At 47.3% G+C, this 11769-nt stretch overlaps 1 protein-coding gene across 2 annotated transcripts in view; it reads right to left on the reverse strand.

Annotated features, from left to right (window-relative positions):
* Window positions 1-11250, reverse strand: part of znrf2b (zinc and ring finger 2b) — a 154942-nt gene extending 143692 nt beyond the window's left edge. For both annotated transcript variants that reach the window (XR_010966457.1, XM_068000873.1), the window contains exon 1: window positions 10462-11250. Coding sequence is in view for 1 of the 2 variants with exons in the window: in XM_068000873.1 (XP_067856974.1) it covers window positions 10462-10876 (415 nt within the window). In the remaining variant the exon portion in view is untranslated. The remainder of the gene's footprint in view (window positions 1-10461) is intronic.
* Window positions 11251-11769: the final 519 nt, after the last annotated feature.

The raw sequence follows: 11769 nt of genomic DNA on the forward strand, positions 1-11769 counted from the left end.
ATATTGGTTGAGGGATAAATATTGGCCAGGACACCAGGAAGAACTACCCTGCTCTTCTTTGAATAGTGCCATGGGATCTTATACATCCACCCGAGAGGGCAGACAGGGTCTCGGTTCAATGTCTCATCCGAAGGACGGCACCTCCGACAGTGCAGCACCCCATCAGTACTGCACTGAAGCGTCAGTGAGATTATGTGCTCTGGAGTGGGACTTGAACCCACAACCTTCTGACTCAGAGGTGAGAGTGCTACCACTGAGTCAAGTCTGACACCTTGCTCCAAAAGCTGATCAGTTCAGAATTACAGTCCGCTTACAATATATTACAAATTTGTCTAATTTGTCCAAGGTCAAAGGCTGAGGGAAACACAATACTCTCTTGGCTGCAGTTTGAGGGGAGGAGAGAGACTCTTAGACTCACAGTCACTTTTTCAGCAGCCATCAGGAATCTAGGACGGGTGAAAATTTACATCTTGTCAATGTCAATGTTTGCTCTGTATGCTGATTGGTCACTATTCAGGTGGCTGTCATGTTTCCCAATTTTTGCATTGTTGAGAATGGTTCCTAAGGGAACCAAAAGATATATATTGTATAAATAAAATTTAACAGAAATGATGGCTCGAGGTGTTAAATTCAGTCCATGAGGGTCCGTTCAGACCAGCAACACCGTGGGTTCAATTAGCTGATCGTGGCTGGGTTAACACAATTGCCTCATCAGCACAAACCCCCTCCCACGACTTGGAATGAAATATAGAGAGTGTTCCCACTCCTGATCACTAGCGAGCAATTCCTGTTATCTGCACACACATGTGAACATCATGTGAAAACAGAATTGGACTGTGTTGTGATGACCCCAGAGTTGAATAGCCTAACACTCACTATCAGCTTACATATGAAGAATGTGAGTGTCACATTTTCGAGATTTTTGGGCTAGCGAGAATTTTGGATAATTTATATTAATTTGTTGCTATGAAGTTAAATTCAGCAAATATGGAGTTAAATGCACTCTACACACAAGCTATCTGGGAAAACATTTGCCCCAGTAGCTAGGCGTTCCTCACATACTGTGCGAGTTGAGACAGTGAGGTTCCTTAATACATTCTTGGGTCATTTACACAAACAATGTTGGGTTGGTTTCATTCATTCACTGCAGCACAGCAGGGGTTAACTACCAGGGGCACCCACATCTTGGAGGTTGGTAGCAGGTTTGATTGTCAGCTCAACTGGCCAATCCCCTGACACGGAGAGTTGGGGAGGATCAGAGGTCAAGTCTTTGCCTTCCCATTGAGCTAAAGCAAGGTCAGTCTGCCGAGACTTAACAGTGAATTAATTAAAAAGGGAGGGATCCCCCTTCTTAAGGTCACTGCCAGTCAGTTCAAGGACTACGTTTGCATAATTTGTTGTTTTCAATGTTATGAGGAGCAATAGAATTTAAATTTAATTTAGCTGAAAACTGTATTCTGTTTGTTCATATATTATACATAAAATAAACCAGCTTGATTGGCCTCATCTCATGTGCTTATCAGTCTGCATTCTGGGAGGTAGGAGAAAGGCACATGCAGGATTACAGTATCCAGTACGCACAAGGGGTTGAATTGTTACCTCTGCAGGTCACGTGAACATATCGGCCAGATAAGGGGAAACTCATGATCATAGGGGACATGTGGTCCACTTAAATGAAGAAGTCACTGGAGCTGAATCAGAAAGAATACCACGTGCAGACCCAAAAATTGCAAGCATGAGCACCTGCATCATAAGCCAATGTTTTCGGGGGAGGGGGTAAAAACTGGAGGGACAGAACTTAAAATTAGAAAAATGTATGAGGACACAGCTAACAATCCAGGATATTCTATTCTTTGCTGTCAATTGAACCTCTTGAGCCACTGTTTGTGAAGCTGACAGTTTCTCTCTGGCCTCAATCCAGACATGAACAAGGTTAAAGAGACCTTAGAAAAATACCCTACTTTCAGCCCAAGCTGTACAAATGTTGACTGACTATTGCCCAGCCACTAATCTTACACCTATCATTTGTTATATATCACTACCATCCATAACAAAATAAATACCTTTATTAAAATACAAATTTTGAAGCAATTCTAACAGCTTTTGAAATTTGATATATTAAAACAGACAGTATCGAGCACTGTAATGCACTTTTATAGAGAAGCTCATTTAAAATTTTAATGAAAATGTTTTGCATAGGGTTATATACTCTACTATACCACGGATTAATAGTGTGTCTGGGACAGCTGACAAGATGCATTAAGTATACTAAACACGCAGCACACAGCTATACAAGGCAGCCCAGGTTTTTAAATATGCTTTGTGCCCGGAGAACAAAGGAGTGTATCAAACACAAGAACATGCAAAACACCTGCCAACAAACTGCACCCAAGCAAGCTGAAACTAGTGAAGGACATTGAATCAGACGTGCGCAAAAACGGCCAAGGGAGCACTCCCAAGACAAGTCACGACAGAAAACGCAAAGAGAACACATCTCCGAGCATGTTTTCACCGCTGCAAGGAGGCCGGCGTTTTGTTCCTTGTCTGCAGTGTAATCAGTCTCGCTGTAGCTCACGGAGTCATTCAATGTCGTGAAGCAAGTTACTCTCAAGACAATTACTGCCATGCTTACCCCCTTCAAATAAGTCCAACTACTGAATGGCAAATCTAAAATACGGCGCAGCACACAACACTCCCATGCTGTTCGCAGAGCTGGAAATTAATACTGAGCCGTTTATTTCCATGCCGTGGCTGTGTGCTCAGCTCACTGGTGTACAGTACAAATAACGCGCCTTCAAAATTAAATCTCTCTTTCATTGGGGCGTAAGCCAATTGGTTAGAAAAAGTTTTGCCACCTTAGCATAAAATCCGAGCCTAACATTTTCCAACTGAGTGACGGCCATATTAGATTGTCTTTAAATCAGACCGAGATGACACAGCACATCTTCAGCCTCTGTAGACAGCTACTGTAAAGAAATGTTGCGAACAGAGCCTCCCCCAGTTGCTCAGCCACTGTACTCGCTGAGTGGATGAGCAGTGCAGCCCCACGTTCAATCCCGACCCAAGACAAGTTGGTTGATCTCGGGTGGGGCAGTGGTAGGTGTTACACCAGCTAACAGGCTTGGGGAAGGGAGTAGGGGGGGGGGCAAATTAATCAGGGCCCCAGCCCTTGATCACAATGCAACGCCCCCTGATGGAAGTAAACACATCTGGACGTCAGAGGAGGACAGAAATGGGCACGGCGGTGATGCCACTGTGTGTGAACAAGCCAGTCAATACTCATCTTCAGGAGAGTAAAAGAAAATTGATCATCGCATAACAAATTGATCAATATGTTGCAGAATTAGTGGAGGTCATTCTAATTGTTTAGACCATAAAAATGATTTTGGAACACCTGACCTGAGCAGGAAGTACTGGACTCCATCCTCACACTTTAAACAAAAACTTCCCATTATTTTTCAAGCTAATATTCTCCTTTTCTATTTCCTGGCACCACACACTACTCTATAACCAAGAGGACAAGCAGGAAACCACACCACTGCCAATGATGCTTATAAACCACCACCCCCAGCCAGCCTAGCCAGCAACGCCCACATCCTAAGAATGAATTTTATTTTTAAAAACTGGCTGCTGGAAAAAGCCCAACTGGCAAAACTTCTCTTTGGAAGTGCCCAGCCTCCATTCAGTGTTTCTCAGCAGACAGGCAAACTGAAAGCTGGCACCAACTCGTGACTGACCCCATATCCCATCTGTCGCAGGGCATGTGTTAGGGCCGGAGGAACAGAAGTGGGCCATTCAGCCCCTCGAGCCTGTTCCGCCATTCAAATAGATCATGGCTGATCTATACCTCAAACCCCATTTATCTGCCTTGGTTCCATATGCCTTAACTAACAAAAAAAATCTAGCGATCTCAGTTTTGAACTTTTCAATTGAGCCCCAGCCTCAACAGGTTTTTTGGGGGGGGGAAAAGAGAGTTCCAGATTTCCATTACCCTTTGCGTGAAGAAGTGCTTCCTGTCATCACCCCTGAACGGCCTAGCTCTAATTTCAAGGTTAAGCCCCTTTGTTCTGGACTCCCCTGCCAGAGGAAATAGTTTCTCTCCATCTACCCTATCAAATCCTTTAATCATCATAAACATCTCAATTAGATCACCCCTTAATCTTCTATACTCTTCATTAGTACACAAGAGCATGCTTCTCATCATTTTCAACAACTGTCAAACAACGATACAGAATATGTACAGAACTACAGAATAGATTCTTGTATTGAGAGTTCTTCACCATCAATGTGAAAGGACAGTGGCATGTCATAAGGTGCTTACAATCTGAAAATTACCTGAAATATTATAATATACAGACAAAATATAAGTCACCAAACTCAAATCCAAATTATCAGGTATGATAATTATATCATAGTTATTGAGAGTTTTTAAAAAAATAAGCAACAGCTTTCTAACAGCTGGAGGTTTTACTAAATGTATTTATTTGGTGTTTTAAGAAAAAGGAATATCTGAGGTGACCAGTGCACCGTGAAACAATGTGGATTCCCCACAAAGGGGGTTGTTGAACTGCCCTGGGGATGTTGTCAGAAGACAGAGTGGAGCAAAGCGAGCGAGATTCAACCTGCACTTGTTACAGTGCAAGAGGATTGGGAATGGGACTTAAACTGGAGGAAGCAACATAAAAGTAACGGCTTCTGGTGTTAGTGTAGGGTTGGTTATCAAATCAAATAAGTCTAACCACCACTTAACATGTAAAACTGGTCAATGAGATTTTAACACTGTAGATACTCAACCTTCAAAGAACTCTATGACAAATAAAATGTTGACTTCCTGCTACTTTTAGTCCCAGGTAAATAATTGCTTCAGCCGTTCTAAAGAGGAGCTATGAGGTGACAGTGTTAGCCGTGGCTCAGTAGTAGCACACTCGCCTTAGAGTCAGAAGGTTGTAGGTTCAAGCCCCACTCCAGTGACTTGAGCACATAATCTAGGCTGATACTTCCAGTGCAGTACCAAGGGAGCGCTGCACTGTCAGAGGTGCCACCTCTCGAATGAGGTGTTAAAACTGAGGTCCTATCTAGCCTCTCAAGCAGACTTAAAAGATCCATGGCACTATTCGAAGAAGAGCAGCAGAGTTCTTCCTTGTTTCCTAGCCAAAATTTATCCATCAACCATCACTAAAAAACAGATTATCTGCTCATTATCACATTGCTATTTGCGTGACCTTGCTGTGTGCAAATTGGTTGCCATGTTTCCTACATTACAACAGTGACTACAACTTAAATTGGCTGTAAAGCACTTTGGGAGGCTGGGAGGTTGACAAACTCCAGTTCACTCATCACCCCTGTGCTCATTGACCTACATTGGCTCCCAGTCCAGGAACATCTCGATTTTAAAAGTCTCATCCTTGTTTTCAAATCCCTCCATGGCCTCACCCCTCCCTATCTCTGTAACCTCCTCCAGCCTTACAACCCTCCGAGATCTCTGCGCTCCTCCAATTCTGGCCTCTTGCTCATCCCTGATTTTAATCGCTCTACCAGTGGTGGCCGTGCCTTCAGCTGCCTACGCCCTAAGCTGTGGAATTTCCTCCCTAAACCTCTCCGCCTATCTACCTCTCTGTCTCTCCTTCTTTAAGACACTCCTTAAAACCTACCTCTTTGACCAAGCTTCTGTCCTAATATCTCCTTATGTGGCTCGGTGTTTTGTTTGACAATGCTCCTGTGAAGCACCTTGGGATGTTTTACTACGTTAAAAGGTGCTATATAAATGCAAGTTGTTGTTGTTCTGACCATCATGACAAATTCCGTCTTGGGACAAGGAGGGTTAAAAAACTGAGGACACTACATAGGATTGTGTTGTACGGTCACGTTAATTTTGGACTCCTGGGCAGGTTTATATCTGTTACAGTAACCAAGAGAGTCTGACGATCATTTTGCACTTTATTAATATGTACCTTTATTAAACGTGCTTGACAAAATGTTTTTTTGTTAGTTTAAGAATCTGCAATGCAATGGACACAAAGCACATCATCACATGTTTGTAAATGATGATATAATGGAAAAAACCTTACAGTTCTTCCAAATAGAAAGGCTTCTTAAAAACTCTCTGAATGAAGACTTTGTCCCTTCTAAGCGTAGATTTTTTTTTAAAACTCTTATCAGTTGCAGAACAATAACTTCCTCATCAAACCGCCCCACTTTGTTTAGTACAGAGCGGTGGAATTCCCCTGCCCCAAGAACAGCTTCTAAATTAGTTCGGTTCTCAAACTCAGTCAAACTGAGAAATTAATGTGTTCATAATCCCTCTGCAGTGAGGAGCTGAACAGGTTGAAATATTGGATTGTACTAATAGCCTCTCCCAGGGGAAGACAGCTGGGCACGTATTAGCTGAATAAATCTATTCTCACCTTTTGAGCAGGCAACCCTTTACATTAGCAAAACAAAGATGTGAAACGTGTAAAAAGTAACTTAGCAAATAAATTATGAACAGATGGGAGAATGAACAAACAGCTGCAACAGTGTATATTAAAACCCAAGCAAATATATAGCAGTTGCAAGATAATGTACAGCCAGATATCCTTGCATCAGTTTTCACCATTAGGTAAAACAAAAAGCTAAACACTTTCTTTCTCGTCTAACATGAAAATTTGAATTGACTTTTTAAAAAATTCATTCTCGAGGCGTGGGCATCGCTGGCAAGGCCGACAGTTATTGCCCATCCCTAGTTGCCCTAACTGAGTGACTTGCTAGGCCACTTGAGAGGGCAGATACGAGTCAACCACGTTGCTGTAGGACTGAAGTCAAATATAGGCCCAGACAAGGTAAGGATGGCAGGTTTCCTTCCCTAAAGGAAGTCAGTAAACCAGTTGGGTTTTTACGACAATCTGACAGCTTCATGGTCACTTTTACTGATGCAAGCTTTTTATTTCCACATTTTTTTTTAAAAACTGAAATCAAATTCTCAAACTGCCCTGGTGGGATTTGAACTCACGTTCTACTGGATTATTAGTTGAGGCCGCTGGATTACTAGTGCAGTGACATAATCACAAAGAGACTTAGGGGTCCATGTACATAGATCATTAAATGACACAGATAGGTACAGAAAATAATCAAAAAGGCGAATGGAATGCTGGCCTTTATATCTAGAGGACTAGAATACAAGGGGGTAGAAGTTATGCTACAGCTATACAAAGCCCTGGTTAGACCACACCTGGAGTACTGTGTTCAGTTCTGGACACCGCACCTTAGGAAGGATACATCGGCCTTGGTGGGAATGCAGCGTAGATTTACTAGACTGATACCTGGACTCCAAGGGTTAAATTACGAGGAGAGATTACACAAACTAGGGTTGTATTCACTGGAATTTGGAAGATTAAGGGGTGATTTGATCGAAGTTTTCAAGATATTAAGGGGAACTGACAGGATAGAGAGAGAGAAACTATTTCCGCTGGTTGGGGAGTCTAGGACTAGGGGACATAATCTAAAAATTAGAGCCAGGACTTTCAGGAATGAAGTTAGGAAACATTTCTACACGCAAAGGGTGGTAGAAGTTTGGAACTCTCTTCTGCAAATGCAGTTGGTGCTAGCGCAATTGTTAATTTTAAGTCTGATAGATTTTTGTTAACCAAATGTATTAAGGGATATGAGCTAAGGTGGGTATAGGGAGTTAGGTCACGGATCAGCCATCATCTCATTGAATGGCGAAACAGGCTCGAGGGGCTAAATGGTCTACACCTGTTCCTATCTTCCTATGTTCCTCTGTACACTACCATACTTAAAGGCGTCTATTTAATAGTTGGAAGTAAATTACATTATTTAAACGGACTCAATGGGCCAAATGGCCTCCTTCCGTGCTGTAACCTTATATGATTCTATGAAACGACTGTCACACACATACAGCACAAACACAGGGTGTGAAGAGAATTGAATGCTTGGTGTATGCTGGCACAGAGTGTTAGAGCTTCAGAGTGTGACAGAATGGGGTAACAGGGTGCACATTCAAACTCTCTCACTGTTCGACTGCCCAACACAGCCACCTGCCACTGGGGGAAGGGGCTGAGTGGCGATCAGACATCTCCCCACAAAGAGGGAGGGAGGAATGACAGGCAGGAGAGACAGACTAGTCCACCACCCCTCACCCATCTCCCAACACATGGAAGGGTAGTGAGGCAGCAGCCTGGGCACAGGTTGCCCATCAGCCTTCCTGGCTACAGTAGGTGTGTAACTCAATGTCATGAGAACAGTGGAGATGGGGAAAATTAAGATGGAAACATAAACAAAAAAAATATTATGAGGTAGGCAATCACAGAATTGATTGTTTCAGTAATGTGTGTATTATTTCTCGTTCACCCGTCATACCCAATTATAATTTATATATATTAGAAAATAACGTACTGTGGGTGTGCAAACAATGTACTCATCCTAACCACTGACTGTATCACACGGTGAGGCAACTAAGTACAACACTTCAGGCACTACAATGGAAGACGATGTAACAAGCAGAACACATTCAAGAACTACAACCTCCTAAGGACATACAGTGGTGCCTGGAATAGTCCAAAACGTCGATTCATTGATCTTGGATATGTTACTGTGAGGAGGTTGTGCCATTCCCCACAGAAAGGAACATAACAATAAATGTAAAATCACGTCTCCCAGTAGTCTGCTTCTCAGCCACACGGGCAAGAGCCTGGAAGCACACCGCCCTCCCGCGCCCCGGGCGGCGCACACCGCCCTCCCGCGCCCCGGGCGGCGCACACCGCCCTCCCGCGCCCCGGGCGGCGCACACCGCCCTCCCGCGCCCCGGGCGGCGCACACCGCCCTCCCGCGCCCCGGGCGGCGCACACCGCCCTCCCGCGCCCCGGGCGGCGCACACCGCCCTCCCGCGCCCCGGGCGGCGCACACCGCCCTCCCGCGCGGCGCACACCGCCCTCCCGCGCGGCGCACACCGCCCTCCCGCGCCCCGGGCGGCGCACACCGCCCTCCCGCACGGGATCAGAGCTGGGATGGCCCAATGCAGGAAGAAAGGAGAAAATACCTTAAAATGAGGCAATCTCACCCTTAGTAAAGGACAATTACATACCCCTAAAGGTAAAGGTTAGTCAGAAGGCAATGCGCCAACAATTGTTACTTCATTAAAACAAACCCTCGTTTTCATCCATGGCAGGTGTTCAAAATACACCAACTCTCAAAACAGGCAACCCTTCCAGAGCATAGTCTGCAGTATGTTTTTTTCCCACAAGGGATAGATTACAGCACCTAGAGATTTACTAATTATACAACACGCCTCTGAGCAACAGGGACAGATAGAAACAAGTAATGGGGCAGCAAAGCTTAAGATTTGTTAACTAAGTTTTTTCAGAGTCAGTGCTCCAAACAAGTCTCAGGAAGGTTTGTCTGTGTGCGCAGTTCTTTATGATGTCAAACTCAATGATCACATCACACCGCCTTTATGATATTGCGGGTTCACTAAACCAGGTTTGGGTGAAGTTATTACACAGATATGGAGCACCAAGGCTGCGGAGTTGCTTTCTAATCTAATCAGGGCCCAATACGTGACCAAACACTGTGTACAGAATAACCAACAATGTGTGCAGGTGTAGGCAATGAAAGTCTCCATTTGTTGCTTTCTGCTCCTGTGAACACAGAGAGTCTGTCCTCTGTAACCTGTTAACAGTCAACCAAAGCGGGACAAGGACATGTTTTGAAAACATGGATGCAAATAAATATGTTAGAGAATTTTAAAAATTGTAATGTTGGTTGAGGGGGGCTCTCTGTGGTTGATATTTCTTTGTCTTTGAAATCGATGCGAATGATAAAGTGTCGGTGGAACATGCTGCTTGGCGACTGGGCACCACTCTCCGAGTTACTGCTTTCCAGATGAACGAAGGCAAAAAAAAAATACAGAGCCCACGAATGTCCGGAACCAGTGTGTCCCCGGACACAGCACCAGAGGGGAATGGCCAACGCTTAAAACACCATATTCGCTGTGCAGATAGCAGGCCGTGCTGATGAAAAGGGGAGCGGGGGGTCTTTCAAACCTGTGGAACTTGTGTCCCTCAGACAGATGCTGCATTTGGAAAATAAAACAAGATTGTAACGCGAGGGAAGGAATTAATCCGGCGCTGGTTGTGGAGACCGCGCTCGGTGGTAGATTTGGCTCCCCAGGTGGGCCAGGTAAACTGGGCCGGGGTGTGGATAACAGGAGAGGGAAAGGGGGGGGGAGAAGGAGGGGGAGGGAAAGGGGGGAAAGGAGGGGGGGGGGAAAGGGGGGGGGGGGAAAGGGGGGGGGGGAAAAGGGGGGGGGGGGGGGGAGGGAAAGGGGGGAGACTGAAACTCGGGCTCTCACTAAAAGCTTTAGGACTTGGAGCCTGACACTCACCAATGGGCTCCAATCCCCTCCACCTCCCCAGGTGCCCAGCCTGTCGCCCTCCCTCCCATGTTAAACGCCCCAGGTTGTCTTACCTCCGAACAGGTGAGGCGACAGGTGAGCGGGGAGCGATCCGATGAGTAACCGGGGCCCCCCGTGTCCCCCCGGCCGCTCCTCCGGGGTGCTGCCCTCCGATTCCTCCTGCGAGCTGTACGTGCCTCCGCTGTTGGGGATGTTGAGCGACTGGTTGCGGCTGCTCGCCGCCGCCGCCGACGACGACCTGGAGCCGCCGGGAGGCGGGGGGCCGTACAGGTAGCGGCCGGGTGCCAGCGTCGTCGCCGCCGCCGTGGTGGTGGTGGTGGTGGCCGCCGCCATCATCCCGGAGCCACTGGAACCGGCGGCCGCCGCCCGGTTGCTGCCGTTGCTGCTGACGGTGCTGGAGGGTAAATCGGAGCTCGAGTAAGCCCGGGTCCGACCGTTCGTAGCCGGGCTGCTCTGCTTAGTGCCCATGAGGGGGGGGGGGGGGGGGGGGGTGGTGGAGAGAGAGAGTTTGAGCGGGAGGAGGTCGAGGAAAGGGCGGGCGGCGGTTGGCGGTTTGAAAAGCCCTTCGAGAGTCGGTCCCCGGCTCGTCCACCAGCAAAACTTCTGCTCCACTTTCCACCTCCTGGGTCCCTTTTCTCCCCCCCCCCCCCCCCCTCCCTCCCACCCAAAAAAAAAATGTTCCCAAATTTTCTCTTCAGTCCTTTTCCTCCAGCGACGTCTCCCTCAACAGCTGCCCATGGCTGGCAGAGAATAGAAAGATCCCAACACAGAGAGAGAGAGAGAGAGAGAGACACAGTCACCCCCACCCCCGGCGGGCTTCACACTCCCCACCCCCGGCGGGCTTCACACTCCCCACCCCCGGCGGGCTTCACACTCCCCACCCCCGGCGGGCTTCACACTCCCCACCCCCGGCGGGCTTCACACTCCCCACCCCCGGCGGGCTTCACACTCCCCACCCTCAGTCCCTGGGGGTGGAGGAGGGGGGAATGGGGGGGAACACCAGGCAGAGAAGGTTTAGAAGTTGCCTCGGGCTCCGGTGTTGTGTAGCCGGGGTGAGTGCTGTGCTGGTCCGGCTCCTGATCCACCTCCTGCCGCTGTTGCTCGGGGTTCCTGCTGCCCGGCTCTCTCCGCCATCGCTGTCTTTTAAACCGAGAGCATTTGTTTGGGGTGGGGGAAGAGAGGCTGTTGCTTTGTGTTCAGCGGGTCCCCTTTCCCCTCTCTTCCTCACGCCCGAGGGGCTCCTCGCTCGCCCCCCGACAGGGAGACACGGAAACGCCGACTCGCACACATCGTTAAAAGCCGAGCGGACTGACACCGAGAGGCGGTGGAGAGCAGACACTGGGACTGACTGACTGACGGCC

The sequence above is a fragment of the Heptranchias perlo genome, chromosome 2 (assembly GCF_035084215.1).
Source record: "Heptranchias perlo isolate sHepPer1 chromosome 2, sHepPer1.hap1, whole genome shotgun sequence".
NCBI lineage: Eukaryota > Metazoa > Chordata > Chondrichthyes > Hexanchiformes > Hexanchidae > Heptranchias > Heptranchias perlo.